The sequence below is a fragment of the Dermochelys coriacea genome, chromosome 2 (genome assembly GCF_009764565.3).
Source record: "Dermochelys coriacea isolate rDerCor1 chromosome 2, rDerCor1.pri.v4, whole genome shotgun sequence".
Classification (NCBI taxonomy): Eukaryota; Metazoa; Chordata; order Testudines; family Dermochelyidae; genus Dermochelys; species Dermochelys coriacea.
Genome location: NC_050069.1, coordinates 271,448,205 through 271,468,704, shown reverse-complemented (window position 1 = coordinate 271,468,704; position 20,500 = coordinate 271,448,205). Strand labels below are relative to the sequence as shown.

At 56.3% G+C, this 20,500-nt stretch overlaps 2 protein-coding genes across 3 annotated transcripts; both read right to left on the bottom strand.

Moving 5' to 3' along the window:
• Window positions 1–641: 641 nt before the first annotated feature.
• Window positions 642–5,982, bottom strand: LOC119851587 (gastrula zinc finger protein XlCGF71.1-like). Of its 2 annotated transcripts, XM_038391660.2 has the most exons (3): window positions 5,894–5,982; window positions 2,842–3,089; window positions 642–1,860 (listed from the first exon to the last, which is right to left on the bottom strand). In XM_038391660.2, exon 3 carries the CDS (start codon window positions 1,631–1,633, stop codon window positions 839–841), a length of 795 nt encoding a protein of 264 aa, XP_038247588.1. In that variant the 5' UTR covers window positions 1,634–1,860; window positions 2,842–3,089; window positions 5,894–5,982; the 3' UTR covers window positions 642–838. The 2 variants fall into 2 exon arrangements, with proteins under 2 accessions (XP_038247588.1, XP_043363036.1); XM_043507101.1 differs by lacking the exon at window positions 5,894–5,982 and having other exon boundaries at window positions 642–1,949.
• Window positions 5,983–7,743: 1,761 nt separating this feature from the next.
• Window positions 7,744–19,592, bottom strand: LOC122458454 (protein ZNF783-like). Its single transcript, XM_043507102.1, has 4 exons — window positions 19,484–19,592; window positions 17,639–17,765; window positions 17,161–17,274; window positions 7,744–8,437 (listed from the first exon to the last, which is right to left on the bottom strand). Exons 1-4 carry the CDS (start codon window positions 19,505–19,507, stop codon window positions 8,274–8,276), a joined length of 429 nt encoding a protein of 142 aa, XP_043363037.1. The 5' UTR covers window positions 19,508–19,592; the 3' UTR covers window positions 7,744–8,273.
• Between the last annotated feature and the right edge of the window lie 908 nt (window positions 19,593–20,500).

Sequence of the window (20,500 nt, the reverse complement as noted above, 5' to 3'; positions counted from 1 at the left end):
GTTTGGGGTGTAGGAGGGGACTGCGGCCTGGAGCCAATGGGTTCTGAGTGTGGGAGCAGGCTCAGGGCAGGGGGTTGAGGTGCAGGAGGGGTTGCGGGCTCCAGGAGGGAGTTAGGGTGCAGGAGGGGGTTCAGAGTGCGGGCTCCAGCTGGGTGGCGCTTATCTCAGGCGGCTCCCAGACAGCGGTGCTGTGGGGCTAAGGTACCTGCCTGCCCTGGCTCTGTGCAGCTCCTGGAAGCAGCCAGCCAATGGGAGCTGTGGAGCTGGCGTTCGGAGTGGGGACAGTGCGCAGAGCCTCCCTGGCTAGCCCTGTGCCTAGGGGCCACAGGAACATGCTGGCTGCTTCCGGGAGCCACGCAGAGCCAGGGAAGGCAGGGAGGCTGCCTTAGCCCTGTTTCGCCGCCAGCCGGATGTTTAACAGGCCAGTCAGCGGTGCTGACTGGAGCCGCCAGGGTTCCTTTTTGACCGGGCGTTCCAGTCGAAACCCAGATGCCTGGCAACCCTACTGAGTACTTATGTAGGGTCAGTTGTCAGCATGAGTTGGCGTGGGGCCTGGGCCGGGCCAGGCCCTGGGCAGCCTCTGGGCTGTGTCACGTCCTCTGGCGGCCAGAGGCTAACACACAATGCCAGGCAGGCTGGGGTGTGGGGAATGGTTTATTTCAGAGCACTCTGAAGCCAGTGTGGGGCACAATGCCCGAGGCTCAGGGAGTGGCTGCGCCCAGCCACACCAGCCTAAAGTAGAGCACAAAGCAAGCATGCCCCGCCCAACCCTGTGGCCTTTCACTTGTGGCTAGCAAGTCCCGTGGTCAGGTGCTCCCTCGGTGCCCTGTGCTCCAAGCTACTCCCTGTCGAGAGCGAGGGCTAGGTGTGGAGGGGGGCACATGGCTTTCCCTGGCCTAGCTGCCTGCTTTGTGCTAGCTCTGGCAGGCGCTGGGCAATGGATCCACTGGTGGATGATAAGGAAGCCATGCTTCTTGAATCCTTTGCCGCACTCAGCACACACGAAGGGCTGGTCGGCCATGTGGGCTCTCTCCCTCTCTCGCCGCCTGGCTGCCGGCGGCACCCGTGGCCCCTGCTGTTGCCAGGCGCCCTGCCTGTCGTGGGTGATCTGGTGCATGATGAGGTTGGTGCTGCAGGTGAAGCTCTTGCTGCACTGCGGGCAGGGGTAGGGGCGCTCGTCGGTGTGCATGCGCTGGTGGATCAGCAGGTTGGTCTTGTACTTAAAATGCCGGCCGCACTCAGAGCAGGGGAAGGGGCGCTCGCCGGTGTGTGCGCGCTGATGGATGGCCAGGCTCGACTTGTAGCGGAAGCGCCGGCCACACTCGGAGCAGGGGAAGGGACTCTCCTTGCTGTGCACGCACTGGTGCACCGTCAAGTCTCGCTTCTGCAGGAAGCTCTTGCTGCACTGGGCGCACGCGTAGGGCCGCACGCGGGTGTGCACGCGCTGGTGCACCACCAGATAGGTCTTGTTCTTGAAGCTCTTCCTGCAGGAGGGGCACATGAAGGGGCGCTCGCCCATGTGGGCACGCAGGTGCACCCCCAGGCTGGTCTTGTAGCTGAAGGTGCGGCCACACTGCGGGCAGATGTAGGGCTTCTGCAGCATCTCCCCGCTGTGCAGGCGCTGGTGCAGCATGAAGCTGTTGGGGCAGGAGAAGCTCCGGCCGCACTCCGTGCAAATCAGCAGCACTTTCTGCTCGTGGGTCTGCTTGTGTGCCAGCAGCTCGGCCCGCTGGTGAAAGCTCTCCTCACACCTTGTGCACTCCTTGTCCTGCTCCACCTTCACCTCCCTGGGCAGAGGGAGTCAGCACATGGCGCACTCCTCCTCCGATGGCTCCTCTTTGACTGGCTGCTCTGCAGCTGCTGTTGGGACAGAGTCAGGAATGAGCCCCTGAGATGCCAGCTCCCCCACTGCTGGGGCTGAGTCACGCGAGTCCCACTGATCCTGGCCCCTGTGTGCAGGAATAACTGTAGGTACGTGTGTGCGTGCATGGAGAGACCCCAGGAGAAAAAACTCCTGATCCTACCTAGCTTTTACTGGCACTTTCCAACACAGAGCTCAAAGCCTTGTACAAAGCGCCTTTCCTAGATTGCGGAAATGAAGGCAGAGGGAGATGACTTGCCCAAGGCAGGGCTGGGAACAGATGCTACTTCTCCCAAGCCCCAGTCCAGTGCTCTGGCCGCGAGGTCTCACCTAGGTCAGTTTCATCTAGTCCAGAGACAAAGTGGAACACGTTAATCATAGCCCATGATTACTGCACAGCTCCACTCCGGGGCTCTCTGGGTGTCCCTACATTAGCATGCTTGGATTTCAGGCAGGGGTTTGTAGTACCTGGTGTGGGGAAAACAACATCATGCTGGGGTGGATTTCACCCTGCATTACCGATACGTGCTCTCAAGCTGAGCTCCAGCTTAATGCAAGTTTTCTCTGGGGGTTTAACAGCATTTTCCATGCCTGTACTGGGAGCTCTGGGGCACACCCTGCACACGCTGGATGGCTTCACACCCAGCCCCAGGACACCCTGGTGCCGGAGGAGTGCCTGCACATGCACAGACAGAGGTGGGTCATGGCACATCATACCCAGCAGAAATCACACGCAGCATGAGGCTCCCATGTTCTCTTATGCATTGCCACCAACTGGGCACAGCCTGCCCAGGCCTGGTCCTCTGGGGTGCCAAGTCCCTCAACTCCCAATGAAGTCCACAAGGGACAAGGGTGCCCAGCAGGATGAGGCCCCATTGATCGCTTTGCACTGGGAGGTGTCACTCTTTCCAAAGCAGCAGGCAAATGCCTTTCCTGCGTCCTGCCCCATGCCCGCCTCCGAGCAAAGGATCAGGCCGTACCTGCGAGAGCCTTGGCTGCTCTCGTGGTCTCCTTGGGCAGGTTGTAGTAGTGGCGCCGCGCTGCGCGTTTCTTCCGTGCATTGAAGTGGCCTCTCCGTCGCATGGCTGCAGCTGGTCGTTACAGTGCAGCGTGGGAACAGCAGAAAGCAGAGCACCCCAGCTCCCTGAGCAAAAGCTAGGAGACTCCCTGGAACGGCAGGCTGGGGCTGCCTGTGGGTCCAGAGCAGCTTTCAGTCTCACTGAACATCCTGTAAACAAACCAAACATTCCCAATGATCCCTTACGCCAGAAACAAACAGCCATGAACTGGCCCCCCTTCAGCACACGACGAGCTCCAAGGATGAGGAGCTAACCGCTGCAGTCTGCTCCTGGGGGCACAGGGGAGAGTGGCTGGTGTAGCAGGGGAACGGGTTCCTGGGATCAAGGACTGGGGTTGGGCAGGCTTGCTTTGAGTTGCTCCCTTTGGAAGCTTGGATCCAGCAGCCCTGGCTCTCCCCTGCTCCTGAAGGGTCTCAGCTGCCTGCCTCCTCCACACCCTGCAGAGGCTGCTGGCTGCCCCGCTCCTAGAATCTCCACAGCCTGTGCCTTCCTGGTACAAACCACTTGGGAAGGGGGGGAGGAGGAGGAGGCCTGGGTTGTGTCTCACACCTACACTCTGTGAGCAGGGCTGGATTAAGGCATAGGCAGTATAGGCCCTTGCCTCAGGGTCTGGTTCCCGGAGTCACACGCTGGCATCAGAATCATGGCTGGTTGTTTGTGTGTTTGGCTGGTTTTTTAAATTGTGTTCCTAGCCCTCACTGTTGTGAAGAAAAGCTTGAAAACATGAAGAGTGTAGCTGGTCCAAATGTCTGCCTGAGCCTGCAGACAGCCTCCAGAAGGGGGAGGAGTCGCTGATGCGTGCTGGGGAGGGAACCATGGGCCTCACCACCATCACCAGGGCTGAGCAGGCTCCTGCTGACGGGCTTGGACCAGGTCTTCTTGTATATGAGGGACTCCCAGGAGGAGATGGGCTGAGGGCCCCGGAGTGCCTTAAGCCAGCCCCATTGGTGCGGGAATGTCAATCAGGTGAGAATGGTGGCAAGGACTAAGGGACCTAATTGCATGGTTTCTGCCTTACTGGCTCCAGTGGGTTTTGTGGCACTCGGGCAGGGTTTTGAAAGACTCCTGATTCTTCTAGCACAAACAGCGATGGGTTTTGTGTGAAGGGGATTTTCCATCTTCCTCCAATAACAAGACACCCTCTACTAGTCCAATAACATTTCTCCCTATGTAAAAATGTTACAAGCTGCTTTGTGTTGCCTCCCACTGGTGGCAAACTCTCCAGAGCAGGCGTGGGGTGCTTGGAATCAGACACCCCGTATCCCAGGGAGGCCCTGATCTGTACTGAAGTGTTATAGGATGCTCACACCCTGCTGCAGAGCACCATCTTGGCCAGTTACACATACCCACAACAATGCTATTTTAACCAGTAACAATGGAGTTAAAAGTACAGAATATTTCACCAATGATACAGAAAGACCTGGGAGGGAGAGGAGTTATTTAAGTTAAGCGCCAATGTGGACATAAGAATAAATGAATACTAACTGGGCATCAATAAGTTTAGGCTTGAAATTAAATGAAGGTTTCTGACCATCAGAGGAGTGAAGTTCTGGAGCAGACTCCCCAGGGGAGCACTGAGGGCAAAAAACAGAACTGCCTTCAAGACTGAGCTTGGTAAGTTTATGGAGGGGACAGTATGATGAGACTGCCTACAATGGCATGGAGCCGATCTGCAACTGCTAGCAGCAAATATCTCCAACAGCCAGTGACGGGACACTAGTTGGCAAGGGCTGAGTTACTACCAAGAATTCTCTCCCACATGTCTGGCTGGTGGGTCTTGCCCACATGCTCAGAGTCTAACTGATCACAGTATTTGGTGTCAGGAAGGAATTTTCCCCTAGGTCAGATTGGCAGAGACCCTGGAGGGTTTTCACCTTCCTCTGCAGCATGGGGCCCAGGTCACTTGCAGTTATAAACTAGTGTAAATGGTGGATTCTCTGTAACTTGAAGTCTTTAAATCATGATGTGAGGACGTCAGTAACTCAGCCAGAGGTTAGGGGTCTATTACAAGAGCGGGTGGGCGAGGTTCTGCGGCCTGCAATGTTCAGGTCAGAGTAGATGATCATGATAGTCCCCTCTGGACTTAGAGTCTATAAAAAGTGTCAGGTGCATTCCCTGAATTGCTGTTTGCCATCTGCAGTGATCACACTGACTTTACCTGGACATAACACGCTGCCTTCCAATTTAATCAGAATTGTTCTCAACTTCAGCTCCAAGCAAAATACAGTTCTTTCCCCTGAGCTAGTATCTGCTCTGGGCAATACCCACTTTGCAGGGTATGCACTGGGCAAGGTCTCTGCAGCCACATGACTGATCAGTGCGGTGACACTTCCGCTGTATGCTGGGTCTGCCGCCCACCTCGTTGTGGGGTTTCAACGCACATGTCTAGGGTGCCTGTAGTGGCTAATCTCACGTCACCCTGTGGAGCAAGGCGGGGGCTCAACCCCTGAAGTTGTCGCCCTTGGTGCCCCTGGAGCTGGGCTGGTGTGGGCAGAATCTCCAAGATGACCCAGTGGTGGGGCCCTGGGGGATACAGAACTGGGCCAGGCAGTCGCCATGACAGCACCCCGGGGAGACGCTGCACATGGGGGTAGGGCCCGGATGGCTCCACGACAGCACCTTGCAGGGAGAGCCAGGACGACTCGGAGTGATCAGCTGGAGCCCTGTCCCCATGGCAACGCCCCAGGCGGCCCCCCACCCGAGCGCCCCCCGTCCCCATGGCAACGCCCCAGGCGCCCCCCCACCCGAGCGCCCCCCGTCCCCATGGCAACGCCCCAGGCGGCCCCCCACCCGAGCGCCCCCCGTCCCCATGGCAACGCCCCAGGCGCCGCCTCACCCGAGCGCCCCCCGTCCCCATGGCAACGCCCCAGGGCTCTGCTCGCCCCCAGGGTTCCCCAGCGCTCGCGCAGGGTCTCGCGCTGCCGCGGGTCGGAGCCCCGACCCGCCAACCGACCTCGGATCCCGGGCGGCCCCTCTAGCCCGCCCAGCGCCGCTCTATGGCTCGGCGCCGCTCTGCTCCCTGGCGGAGCCCGCGCTCTATGGCCGTTCAGGCCGCGGCCCAGGCGCCACGTGCCCGGCCCCTCCCGCCCCGCCCCCAGCCCCTGCGCCGGGCCCCGCTCCCGGGCCCCCCCTTCCCCCCCGACGGGACGGGCAGCCCGCGGGGGGGCCCCGCTCCCGGGCCCCCCCTTCCGCCCGACGGGACGGGCAGCCCGCGGGGGGGCCCAGGTCCCGGGCCCCCCTTCCCCCCCCGACGGGACAGGCAGCCCGCGGGGGGGCCCCGCTCCCGGGCCCCCCCTTCCCCCCCCGACGGGACAGGCAGCCCGCGGGGGGGCCCCGCTCCCGGGCCCCCCCTTCCCCCCCCGACGGGACAGGCAGCCCGCGGGGGGGCCCCGCTCCCGGGCCCCCCCTTCCCCCCCGACGGGACAGGCAGCCCGCGGGGGGGCCCCGCTCCCGGGCCCCCCTTCCCCCCCCGACGGGACAGGCAGCCCGCGGGGGGGCCCCGCTCCCGGGCCCCCCTTCCCCCCCCGACGGGACAGGCAGCCCGCGGGGGGGCCCCGCTCCCGGGCCCCCCCTTCCGCCCGACGGGACGGGCAGCCCGCGGGGGGGCCCAGGTCCCGGGCCCCCCTTCCCCCCCCGACGGGACAGGCAGCCCGCGGGGGGGCCCCGCTCCCGGGCCCCCCCTTCCCCCCCCGACGGGACAGGCAGCCCGCGGGGGGGCCCCGCTCCCGGGCCCCCCTTCCCCCCCCGACGGGACAGGCAGCCCGCGGGGGGGCCCCGCTCCCGGGCCCCCCTTCCCCCCCCGACGGGACAGGCAGCCCGCGGGGGGGCCCCGCTCCCGGGCCCCCCCTTCCGCCCGACGGGACGGGCAGCCCGCGGGGGGGCCCAGGTCCCGGGCCCCCCTTCCCCCCCCGACGGGACAGGCAGCCCGCGGGGGGGCCCCGCTCCCGGGCCCCCCTTCCCCCCCCGACGGGACAGGCAGCCCGCGGGGGGGCCCCGCTCCCGGGCCCCCCTTCCCCCCCCGACGGGACAGGCAGCCCGCGGGGGGGCCCCGCTCCCGGGCCCCCCCTTCCGCCCGACGGGACGGGCAGCCCGCGGCGGGGCCCAGGGCTTGGCCGGTGTCACCCCGCCCCTACCCAGCCCGGGGGGTGTTACGCCGAGGCTGGAGGTGTTTCTAACAGCTCTGCTCTGGGAAGCGTCCTGGGGCAGGTCTCTGAAGTCAGACGTGAGGGTCCCTTGGAGGCTGACGTTACAGTCGGCGCATTTTCCGCTACCCGCCGTTTCCGTCGCCAGTCCTCTCCAATAAATTTGCTCTAATAAATTTGTTAGTCTCTAAGGTGCCACAAGTCCTCCTTTTCTTTTTTCATAGAGCAGCGTGGCTCTAGACACATTTGGAAGCCCCCTGGAATACTCGGCAGTGTTTGTGAACCGTGTTTGCTCTGTGCTGCTGAGACTCAGTTTAGAATTGATGTGAAACCGAGATTGCTCAGCTGGGCCTAGCGCAGGGAAATCATGAGGGATTGAACCAGAGGGTGGAAAGAACCTGTGTAGGGACAGAGGGGCTGGCTGGCTTTCACCAGACCCCTCAGTCTTAGGCCTTCTCTACACGACAGAGTTAGGTCGACATAAGGCAGCTTATTTCAGCCTAACTGTGTACATGTCTACACTAAAATATTTCTCTTGCCACTTTATCTCGTCTGCGACACCAACCTAATAAATCCACCTCCAGGAGAGGCGCAGTGCTTAGGTCCACACAGTGGCAGTGTAGACACTGTGTTGCTTACGTTGACTTTAATGGCCTCCAGGAAGTGTCCCACAATGCCCCACCATGACTGTTCTCGTCACAGTTTTGAACTCCACTGCCCGGCAGCCAGGTACACAGGTATATACCCCTCCCCTTTTAAAGCCCTGAGAATTTTTGAAATTCCATTTCCTTTGTGCTCGGTCTGGAAAGCTCACATCCCAATGGCCCAGCCAACCATGCCGACTCCACATGGCAGACACGCTCCTGCCCAGAGAATATGGCAGATGTGGATCTCCTGGGTCTGTGGAGAGAGGAGGCTGTGTCGGCACAGATCCGACCCAGCCAGAAGAACTTTGACATCTACAGCCAGATGGCTCGGGGCATGAAGGAGGACGACGATAGGGACACACAGCAGTGTCGCATGAAAATCAAGAAGCTGCAGCAGGTATACCAGAAGGCCAGGGAAGCAAATAGTCGTTCTGATGCAGAGTTGCAGACATGCCGCTTCTACAAGGAGCTGCATGTCATCCTCAGGGGAGGCCCCACCACCACCACCACCAAATGCCCTGGGCATACTTCGGGGGAGATGGAGTCACAGGCCACCTGAGTGAACCCTGAGGATGAGGTGTTGGACGAGGAAGAGCAGGAGGAGTATGGAGGACAGGCGACAGGGGGATCCAGTGTCATGGCAAGCCAGGATCTCTTTTTTGACTCCTAGGCAGTCGAGCTGCTTCCAGGAGTCCAGCATTGGTGAGCCTGATACAAGGGAGGGAGCCTCTGGTGAGTACTCAGGCTATGTCTACATAACAGAGTTAACACAAGTTGCACTGATGATCATAAACCGCTATAATTACACAGCTTGTGCATGTTCACACCTCGCTCCTTATGTTAGTGGGACGCGTCCACAGTTGGTGCTCTAGCACCAACAGTGAAAGGTCGTGCACTGTGGGTAGCTATCCCACTGTGCAACTCGCCACCTTCTGCAGCTAGGAGTTGTGAGAAGGCAGAGTGGATTGCAGTGCGTCATAGGTGTGGGCTCAAAACCCCATGATGCAGTTTTTTCTGTCCCATCTTTCCATTGGCTTCTGACTACGCTTTGTGCCATTTTTCAACAGTCCCTGTATACTGTGCACCAGCTATCTCTGCCTGAAAGCATGGATCCTGCACTGCTCTCTACTCTTGTAGTCAGTGTTATGAACACAATGTGGCTGATCATGCAGTATCTCATGAGCTTCAAATCTGAATAGGAATCCATGGTGCCTGTCCTGCTGTGTGCTATGAAAAGAAACAACACCAGATTACTTTTGGCATTCACAGAGCAGCTGCACACAGTGGACCATTGCTATTGAGCCCAGGAAACAAGCACTGAGTGGTGGGATTGCATCGTTATGCAGGTCTGGGATGCAGAGCTTTCGGATGCGGAAAGCCACCTTCCAGGCACTGTGTTGCAGAGCTCACCCCAGCCCTGCGGCGTAAGGACACCAAAATGAGAGCTGCCCTCTCGATGGAGAAGCATGTGGCGATTGCCGTGTGGAAGCTGGCAACTCCAGGCTGATATTGGTCAGTTGTGAATCAGTTTGAGTCAGGAAGTCCACCGTGGGCATTGCGTTCACATAAGTGTACAGGGCCATTCATTGTATCCTGCTACAAAGGACCGTGACTCTTGGAAATGTACATGACATAGCAGATGGCTTTGCAGCAATAGGATTCCCTAACTGTAGCGGGGCAACAGACGGAATGCATATCCCAATTTTGGCCCCAAACCATCTTGCGATGGAGTACATCAATAGAAAAGGCTACTTCTCTACAGTATTGCAGGTGCTTGTGAATCACCAAGGTTGTTTCACTAACATCAATGCGGAGTGGTCCAGGAAGGTCATGTCACATGCATCTTCAGGAACGCTGGCTTGAACAGAAAGCTGCAAGCAGGGACTTTTTTTCCAGACCAGAAGATTCCAATGGGGGATGTTGAAATGTCCATGTGATCCTGGGAGACCCAGCGTACCCCTTACTCCCAGGGCTCATGAAGCCTGACAAGGGAAACCTGGACAGCAGCAAGGAGCACTTCAAGAATAGTCTGAACAGGTACAGAATGACTACTGAATGTGCATTTGGCAGATTAAAAGCTTGCTGACGCTGCCTTTATGGCAGATTAGACCTAAATGAGGAAAATATTCCCATGGTCACAGCAGCCTCTGTGCGCTGCATAACATTTATGAGGCTAAGGGTGAAAATTTCCCCCTGGGGTGGAGTGTGGAGGCGGATCGCCTGGTAGCTGATTTTGAGCTGCCAGATACCCAGGCTATTAGAGGGGCACAATGGGAGGTGGCGCTATTGGAATCAGGGAGGCTTTGAGGCACCATTTTGACAATGAGCTCCAGTAATGTGTCTTTCTATAAAGCATTCTGCCATGCTTTGTTAACTTTCTGCCTTCAATGAAAATGTTGATGATTGCTTTCTGACCACGATGTGTAGTCTGCAAATGTGCCAGTTGCCAGTGTGTATTAATTCCAGCAGCAACCACAGTGTGTAGGAGACACATAAAGATTGATTATCTTTCAGAGAGTACTTTTTTTCTTAAACCGTAATAACCAACACAGAGAAAAAGCTTTGTTGAAAAGGATATAACACTGAGAGGAGCACTCTTGTGATGGAGACTCTCATAGCTGTGTGTAACTATAACTATCATTTGGGAAGCTGTCCGAAGGGGTGGTGCGAAAGAGGTACTGCGATGGGCAGGGAAGATGTAAGGAATATGTGGGAGGAGTTTGGGGAGGACATAGCAAGTGGTTCTGTATGTTTTGCAGGGTGTGTGTGTCTGAACACGCATGTGTTCTGCCTGTTGCGCGATTAGGGACTTCAGCGTCTCCTTTTGCTCCTACATCACACTCCATCTGCTCCTGAACCACTAAAATTTGCTCCTGGCCCTGCATCCTCTCCTGCCTATCTATTTTTAAATTTTCATTAATTGTCTCTTTCCACGCCCTGTATTCTTGATCTGCAGTATCAGAGGATTGGAGCACCTCCAAAAACATGTCCTCCTTGCTCTTCCTGGATTGCTTACTTATCTGGCAGAGTCGCTCCGTCAGTATGTAGGGGGTTCCCCTAAAGGCCACATCTGCAGAAGCACAATAAACATAGGCATGACTGGTAGTGCACTCACAGCATTGAATCATAGTAGTAAAATACACCTCTTTCTCATTGTCCCTTGGCAAGCACGCAACTGAGAGAATGCCCTAAACCTGATGAGTTCGGCCTGGGGGGAGGGAGAAGGCGATCAAGATGGGGCAAAAGGTCTAGGTAGTTTAAGGGGATCATAGCAAACGACTAGGGATAACATTGTAAATTCTTCCACCATTTTGCATAGGCGGGGTCATTGATGCCAATATCGCACTTCTGAGGGTAAGCAAGGATGCATCTCCTGCATGCGGCTTCACACTGGGTCCCTATGCTGCTCACCTATGTGCTGCTTTGGTCCCTACACAAGTTATTGCCAATTGGTGTGGGTAAGTTTCCTACAGTGGGGGAAGGAACAAAGCAGCTCTGCCAAGGAACCTTCCGCAGAGGACTGGCAAGTACCTCCACAAAAGTTTCCTGAAGATCTCTCTGGAGGATTCCCGTGAAATCTCTGTGTGCATTAACACAGTGTTCCACAGGGCCCCCACTGCGTAGCTTCACGGGGGACAATGAAGCAGATGCCAACACAGCTAGTTTTGTATATTTCTATCCCTTAACCCACTTCTAGCATATTACGACACAAAGGACAGCTCTACCTCATGTAACCAAACAGTATCAACTCAAAATTAGCACTTACCAGAGCTCCCCTCTTCTGCATCATGAGCGCCGGAGTGCTGGGACTGAATCATCCAGGGCTGAGAAGAGGTCCTGGCTCACCATGGTACTGGACAACTCTGTCACCCATCCCATCATCCTCCAACTCCGCTTCCTTGTCCACCAGTTCATCCTCAGGGTTGTGTCCACTGGCCACTGTCTCCAGCCCCCTTAAAGTATCCATTGGGCTCTTGATGGTGGAGGTGGGGTTGCTGCCGAGGATGGCATTCAGCTCCTTATAGAAGTGGCAGATCTTTGGCGCAGTGCCAGAGTGACTGTTTGACTCCTTTGCCATCAGGTACACCTGCTTCAGCTCCTTGATCTTCGCATAGGACTGATGCACATCCTGTTCATAACCCTTCTCCAACATGCCATGAGAAATCTGACTGTAGGTACTGAAGTTCCTATGGCTGGAGTGGAGCTGGGACTGCACAGCCTCCTCTCCCCACAGAGCCAGCAGATCCAACAAAACTGGTGTACTCCATTGGGAGATTGTTTAGTGCATGGAGCCTCCATGGTCAGCTGGGAAGTTGCGATGTGAGCAGTCCACGCCAAGCAAACAGGAAGTGGAATTTCAAAAAATCCTGGTCCTTTAAAGGGGGAGGAGTGGATGCCTGCGTACCTGGGTACTGGGCAGTGGAGTTCGAATGGCTGACCGGAGCAGTGAGGATGAGCATTGGAGAGTTAAATTAGTGGGAGGAGCATTGTAGAGTGTACACCTCCAGTGTTTTGTCGACAAAACTGCGTAGCGTTGTTTGTTTCAGTATTGCAGGGATACATCTGCTCATGTACTAGAGATAGTGAAATATCCAAGAGAGATAGAGTTGCTATCTGCTTCTCATTCCCCTGTACAGTTAGGCAGAGGGCGTCCTGCAGAATAGTTTGTGCGCACCAGGGTGTGCCATGAAGTGGCAATTACTTCAGCAGGCACCATTGCAGCACACAGGCTAGCAGCGTATGGACCCCATCTGCAGCCGAACACGTGCAGGAGCTGTTCCTTTTCAGCCTCCGTTACCCTCAGGAGCGAGATATCAGCTAAAATCACCACCTACTGTGGGACACACTGCCAGTATTCAGTTCAATTGCCCTAGCCACATATACTAATACCTGTTAGCTACCCCACTTATTGCTCCAACTAGCCCCTCTACTCCAGGCTGAACTCACCATGACTGGGACTGCTGCCATGCTCTCTGCATCCCAAGGGGAAGTGAGAATGTTATGCTTGTGCCTTGTGTGGATCAAGGGGATGAATGCACTCACAACAGAACCTCCGTGTCTTCAGCAGCTGCAAATTGGCCTTGAGGGTCTCTCCATCCACACCAGTGGTGTGCCTAGGCCAGATAAAGAGAAGATAGAAGAGGACAAGGGAAGACATGTTCCTGGATGTCCTGCAAGCCTCTGGTGCTTTGGATTGAGAGCAGAGGGCTTGGAGGATGACGCTCGATGACAAAATGCAGAGGGATAGCAAGGACAGGAGAAACGGGACGCAGGAGATAATAGCGCTTCTCAGGGAGCAAACAGACATGCTGCAGTCTCCGACTGAACTTCAGGCTGAAGACATCCGTGCTCACCTTCCCCTGCAGCCCATAGAGAACTGCATTCCAGGGCCTCCCTACACCGCCCCATTCCACGTATCTTTCCGGCCCACAGCAGTACCCCTACCACTACACCCCTCAGGAGAGTAAACACAAGGAAAGCCACAAGTATACTGACCTGTGAGAGACATGGTTGGTGTGTGTGTTTGTGAAATCACTGTTCTTTCCCCTTTAAAGATACAGTAGAACCTGAGAGTTACAAATGCCTCAGGAATGGAGGTTGTTTGTAACTCTGAACAAAATATTAGGATTGTTTTTTCAAAAGTTTACAACTGAACATTGATTTGATACAGCTTTGAAACTTTACTGTGCAGCAGAAAAATGCTGTTTTCCCTTTATTTTTTTAATAGTTTTTGTTTAATACAGTACAGTAAAAGCTTTGTTATCCAGCATGTTGGGAGGATGGGGGGTGCCGGTAAGTAAAAAAATTCCAGTTAATTAAGAGGGAGGGAGTTTGCGTGTGGGAGGGGGTTCAGGGTAGAGGATTGGGGTACAGGAGGGAGTGCGTGGTGCCGAATCTGGGTGGTACTCACCTTGGGCAGCTCCCGGCTAATGGGAGCTGTGGAGCCAGAGCTCAGGGTGAGGCGGGGGCAGCGCGCAGAGCTGCCTAGCCCCGCCTCCACCTAGGATCAACAGGGACATGTCACTGCTTGCGGTGAGCCGCCCGAGGTAAGCCCCGCCTGGATCCAACACCCCGCACCCAGTTCAGTGCCCCAACCCCTGCCCCGAGCCCCCTCCCGCACCCAAACTCACTCATCCGCACCACGCACCCGCTCCCCCATTCTGAACCCCTCGTGGCTGTTCCTCCATCTAGGAGGAGCAGGGACATATTGCCGCTTCCGGGGAGCCATGTGGAGCCAGGTAGGGAGCCTACTGGCCCTGCGCCAACCAGACTATAAACTTGACTTTCAATGAAGATCAGAAATGCTGGTTGTCACGGAGTCCCTGGGCGATACTCTGGAACTACTTCATACCAAGCCAGTCAGGACTCTGGGGAAGCCTCCTTTCTGTGAGCAGACTGTCTCCAGGGCAAGAAGCTTACACAGCTTTGACCTTCCTGAGTCTGACTGCAGAGCATTTGGCATCCTCTTCTCACACCGTGCGCTTCCCACAGAAAGTCCGCCCAGGCGGGGCTCCTTGGGGGGCCAGAGGGCCCTACACCCCAACTCTGCAGTCAGGTGTGACTCTCAACCAGCCAGTAAAACAAGGTTTATTAGATGACAGGAACATGGTCTAAAACAGAGCTTGTAGGTACAGAGAACAGGACCCCTCAGTCAGGTCTGTCTTGGGTGGCAGGGAGGCCAGAGCCCCATCTGGGCCTCCCTCCATTTCCCCAGCCAGCTCCAAACTGAAACCCCCTCCAGCAGTCTCACCCAGCCTCTCCCCGACTCCTCCTCCAATCTTTGTCCAGTTTTCCAGGCTGAAGGTGGGGTCACCTGGCTTCATCCCCATCCTGGGCTCAGGTTACCTGCTCAGGTATCATCCCTCAAGTAAAGTCACCCCCTGATATCCCATCACCAATGCAGACAGTACCAGTGAAACTCCCCCTCAACATCCCCAGGTCAATCCTTCCCACGCCGTCACTCTGCTTTATAGAGCTTTCCAGTTGGTAAAGTGCCAGATAACACAGCTTTTCCTGTACTATACTGTATTTGCTTTTTTATTTCTTATTTTGTCTCTGCTACTGCCTGATTGTGTACTTCCAGTTCCAAATGAGGCGTGTGGTTGACTGGTCAGTTCGTAACTCTGGTGTTCGTCACTAAGGTTCTACTGTACTTTTCCCTGTTTCTTTCGGGTTTTAATAGGTATGTTTGCATGGCTGTGAAATGAAAGTCCATTTATGGAAACTTAATTCATCTTTATTTGTCTATGACATAACAGTGGCTACAGCTAACATTCATAGATAATAGCCATAGGTGCATTTGCAATGTTATATTAGCACACACAGCTAATATAACATTGCAAAGTTACAATGTCCATTATAAGGTTCATAGGAGGGTGCAAAAAAACTATGCTAGGCACAGCACAGTACAGTACCACAAATTACCATGGTTCATTGTTAAAATGCTCCTTCAAAGCCTCCCTGAAATGTATAGCTCCCTGTTGAGCTCTTCCTATAGCTGTGGTATCTGACTGTTCAAAATCAGCAGACAGCCGATCCACCTTTGCACTCCACCCCTGTGGAAACTTTTCTCTTTTTGCTTCACAGATATTATGAAGTACACAGCAGGCAGCTATGACCGTGAGAATATTGTCTTCACTGAGATTTATTCTCGTGAGTATACAGCACCAGCGCCCTTTCAAACAGGCGAAGGCACATTCAACAGTCATTCTGCAGGATCCATGATTCTCACAGAGATGGCAGATGCACAGGCTTGCGGGGCTTTTGGAAAGAAGTGTGAAACATAAGAACATTTGGAAAGAAGGAGAAACATTTTGGAAAGAAGGAGAAAACTGCATTGTGGGATGCTGAATCCATATTCCAAGTCGCCCCTGCTGAGCCTGTTGTTGAACCACTCTTTGCTGCTGTCAAGGTGGCCAGTGTATGGCTTTGTGAGCCACAGGAGTAAGGGGTAGGCTGGGTCTCCCAGGATCACTACTGGTATTTCCACGTCCCCAGTGGTAATCCTCTGGTCTGGAATAAAAGTCTCTGCTTGAAGCTTTCTGTATGAGCCTGTGTTCCTAAAGATGTGTGCATCATGCACCTTCCCTGACCAGCCCGCACTGATCTCGGTGAAACGACCCCAGCGACCCACCAGCGCTTGTAATACCACGGAAATGTATCCCTTTCTGTTGATGTACTCTGTTGCAAGGCAGTCTGGGGCAACATAGGGATATGTGTGCCATCTATAGCCTCCCCTGCAGTTTGGGAACCCCATTGCTGCAAAACCATCCACTATTTCCTGCACATTGCCCAGAGTTACTACCCTGCATAGCAGGATGTGATTAATGGTCCTGCACACTTTCATCACAGCAACACCCATGGTGGATTTTCCAACTCCAAACTGATTCCCAACTGATCGGTAGCATTCTGGCATTGCAAGCTTCCACATTCGCCACTCGCTTTTCCACTGAGAGTGCTGCTCTCATTTTGGTGTCACTGAGCTGGAGGGCTGGGGCAAGCTCCGCACCTAGTTCCAGGAATTTGGCCTTGCGCATCCAAAAGTTCTGCAGCCACTGCTTGTCATCCCATATCTTCTGAACAATGTGATCCCACCAGTCACTACTTTTTTCTCGGGTCCAGAACCGACGGTCTACCATGTGCAACTGCTCTGTAAATGCCAACAGCAATCTTGAATTGTTTCTTTCCGTGGTGCACAGCAAGGCAGCCTGCAAGGAACTGTCATATTCCTCGCAGGTCTGGAAATACTGTAGGATCAGACATGTTGTGCTCATAACGCTCAGCACAATACTGAAGAGCAGTGCAGGATCCATGATTCTCACAGAGATGGTGGACTCACAGGCTTGCGGGGCTTTTGGAAAGAAGTGTGAAATGTAACAGGATACTCATGGAATGACGGGATGAAGAAAACTGCATCATGGGATGCTGAACCCATATTACAAGTCGTCCCTGCATGACTGTTTTTTGCCCAGGAGGCATTGCAAACCCTTCCCAAAAGACCACGCACTAGATGGTGATGAGTAGCGCAATGGGATAGTCACTCACAGTGCACTGCTCTCTGTGTCGATGCAAGCACTGCTAGCGTGGATGTGCACTGCCGACATGAGGAGTGTACTGTGGACATACAACAGCCATTTAATTACTGCAGTGGCTGTACATTGACATAACTTAAGTTGACTTAATTTTGTAGTGTAGACAAGGTCTTATTCCCCTTTAACTCTTCCCATAGGAACAACCCAGTTTTGGAAGCTCTCTCTAACCTGCTTAGACCCCTTGCCACCTTCACTGCCCTTTCCAAGTGGTCACAACTGCATCCAGGGCCCCGGAAGCCCAGCCATTGTTTGAAACATTCTTTGACCTGGAGTGGTTTCCCTGGGGTTTCGGCCCATCCCTCCATCTCTCCCCCAGCTCTTGGCATTTTCATGACTCACCCGAGCAGGGGTTCTGGGCTGTGCTTCTTTCTTTCCAGCTCCAGGGATCCCCTACATATGGCTCTTCCCCTCGCTCCATCTGGAAGATGATCTCAGGTTTGGCACCAAGATGCCCTGTGCAGGGGAGAGAGAATTGCAGCCTGGTGAATGACGAACGCCAGATGAGTTGGGTTCCTGGCTGCCTGTTCACCCTGGCTTATGAAGAGCAGTTTGCGATCAGGTCTGTGGGCCTGATTCTGCAGTACCTTTTCTCCACAAGTAGCCCACCGAGTGAGCGCAGAACCCAGAGAATCTCTGCTGTCCAACACAAACCCTTCTAGCTACAGGGCCAAGAGCTCTCAGCGGGGTGCAGGGCGCAGCATTTCCAGGGTCTGAGATTCTTCTGAGCCTCAGTGAAATGTGCGCTGACCTGCTCTGACATCTTCGGGCTCTGTCCCATACCCCCGGCCCTGAGCGAAGAGTGGGAAAGGAGCCTCACCCAATGAGGCCACTAGCTCGTAATTCTCCTTCATCACAGCCTGGTACAGCTCCCTCTGCCATTCCACTAACGCTGCCCACTCCTCCGGGGAGAAATAGACTGCGACGCCCTCAAATGCCACCGGCACCTGCAACAACATTGCAAATCCCCTTAGTGAAGCACTGGGAGAGCTACTGGCGAAAAGCACGAGATGGATGCTAAGTATTACATTAGGTTATAGCACACAGCCCTAGCTCAGGAACCATACACCCAGAACTCACACTGGTTCCAAACCCCTTTAAAGTCACATCCTCACTCTGCCTGCACAGGGGCCCACTGAGCCCCATTTATTTTGGTTTCTGGATTTAAATCTAATGCATTTAATAATTATTATTAATAATTAGCGGTCATGGCTTAGTCCTCTGAATGACCAGCTTGGACAAAGCGCTGTGGGTAAAGCTCAGCTCAGATTCCCAGGACGGAAGGACCCTTTTCATCCCTGGCTAATGCTGCTGGGAGTCACACAACTACCCGAGCCTGCCCTCTCCACCGCTTGGGAAATTCCTCCTTGGTGCGCAAGAAGGTGGCGTGTGCCCCAGGTGAATGCGGAGTGGAGCCAGCGCGTTGTGCGGGGGTAGAGCTGGTGAGAGAGGAGACTCACACTTGGGTTGTGCTGGTTTGGGATGTGGACCAGCATCCACCAGGGGCTGGTGCCAGACTCCTGAACTGGTTTTGTTTGTGCCCAGAGCTGGAGCCTGATCTCAGGAGAGGAGAAATCCAGCGCTCGTCCATTCCACTCCCTCCCTGTCCCAGCGCCCCCGGGCTGCTTCCCGCAGGCAAGGCCGCAGCAAAGGCCTCAGTGACAGCGGCCAGAGCCGGCAGGCCCCAAGCCAGGAGAGGTTAAAAACATCCTGCCTGGGGGCATCTCGCTGTCGGGGGCTCTGGGGTCAGGCCATTCTCCCCAAAGCCGGGGTCTGCCCAGACACAGATCCAGGAGCTGGGGATGTCAGACAAACCCAAGTGTCCTGAGACAGGCGCTGAGAGCAGAGAGAACCACCAGCCCCCTGGACCCCCAGAGACCAGCCTGGCCTCAGGGGCTGCCTGGGCTCCTCCGGCCGGGGGCGGGGGCAATTCCCCCCGATCTCCACTCCCCTGGGCCTGGGGGTTTTCTTCAAACTGACCGGTCAGGGGGCCTCCTCCTGTGTCCCCTCCCACTCTCCTGCCTCCCCCTGCCCCTCCTGGATACCCCCCTCACCGTTCCTGCCTCCCCTCCTGGGTGCCCTCCCGTGCTCCTGCCCCACCCGGATACCCCCACACACACTGTTCCTGCCTCCCCCTCCCGGGTGCCCCCCACTCTCCTGCCCCCCCGGATACCCTCCCCCACACTGTTCCTGCCTCCCCTTCCCAGGTGCGCCCCCGCTCTCCTGCCTCCCCGTCCCAGGTGCCCTCCCCCCCGCTCTTGCCCCCACTCCCGTGGGGGGCGGGGGCTGCCCTAATAAAGATGGTGGGCTGCCCCCAGGGAAGATGGTGGCCGCGGGGTGGCCAGGGGAGAGGCCCGGGACCCCCCGAGCTGAGCGGGGAGCCCCAGGGCGGACAATGGCCCCTCCCAGCCGGTGGGGCCCCGGGACTGCGGGGGGGATTGGGCCGCAGTGTCTGTCTGCAGCGCTGGGGGCAGGGATTGGGGTCTCTGTCCCCCCCACTTCACCTGCCCCCCCCCGGACACGTGGGCTGGGAGCATGGATCAGGGTCACGGTGTCCTCCCCCTGGACACATGGGCTGGGGACAGGGATCGGGGTCACTGTTTCCCCCCCATTCACCTGCCCCTCCCCGGACACCTGGGCTGGGGCTGCCAGGGGCCAGCGCTACCTGAGCAGAGCCGCCTGCGGCCATCGCCCTGGCCTCGGGCCTGGGCCCCGCCCTCCAGCTCCCGCTGCCCGGCCGGGTCGGGGTTTGTCTCCGCCGCTCCCAGCGCCTCCTCCGGCAGGAAGGGGCGGGCCGGGGAGGGGGTCGCTGAGCGGAGTCGGAGCCAGCCGCATCGGGCTCTGGGACCAGGCTAGTGACCCCGCCCTCCCCATGCCTCGGCCGGGTCAAACCCGCTGCAGTGTGACTGGGGGAAGGAGACCCCCGTACCCGGGCACTGCCCACACACTCCTCCTGCAGGCAGGGGATGGCCTGGGCATGGATTTACACTGCCCCGCGTGTGCTGCTCAGGAGTCACTGGTGCGCTCCACCCCAGAGCTGGCTGCTTTTCAGCAGGGCACCACTGGGCTTGCAAAGTGCTTCGGGTAAAAAGCCTCCCCACCTCCACTGTACAAAGCAAGCAGAGATGCACCATCTCTGCCCGCAAGACAGGGCCTGCACCATGCCTGCAGGATCACGGAGACCTTTGTTGCCTAAAAAGGGGGAATGGCTGGAACCGGTCGACTTGCACCAAGTGAGGCTGTAGCTGCCCATCCTGCAGCTGCTGCCCTCATCCTCCCTCCCCTGGGGTCTTTGGGTCACCCCCTGGGGGCATGTGCTGTGTGGCTAGGAGCTAAGCAGCAGGCCTCAGGGCAGGGTGAGTGGGTGAAGTTAGGCAGGAGTCAGACTGGATGATCTGTTGATCCCAGCTAGTCCTAAATTCAGGCAGCAGAGCTGGCTAGGCAATCTGGGGGGTTGTAGGATCAGGGCCTTAGATCATAAGTTCTTCAGAGCAGAGACTGTCTCCTTCTGTCTTTGGGCTGGAGGCAGGACACTGGGGTCAAAGCCAGACTGGACCCACTGAGGGCTCCTCCAACATCACTGCTACCCGTGTTATCACTGTAGCCCCACCGCATACACCAATATTAATAACCAGCAGGGGCATCTCTCTCCGCTTCCTGCCCCAGCTGCCTGGGACACGGG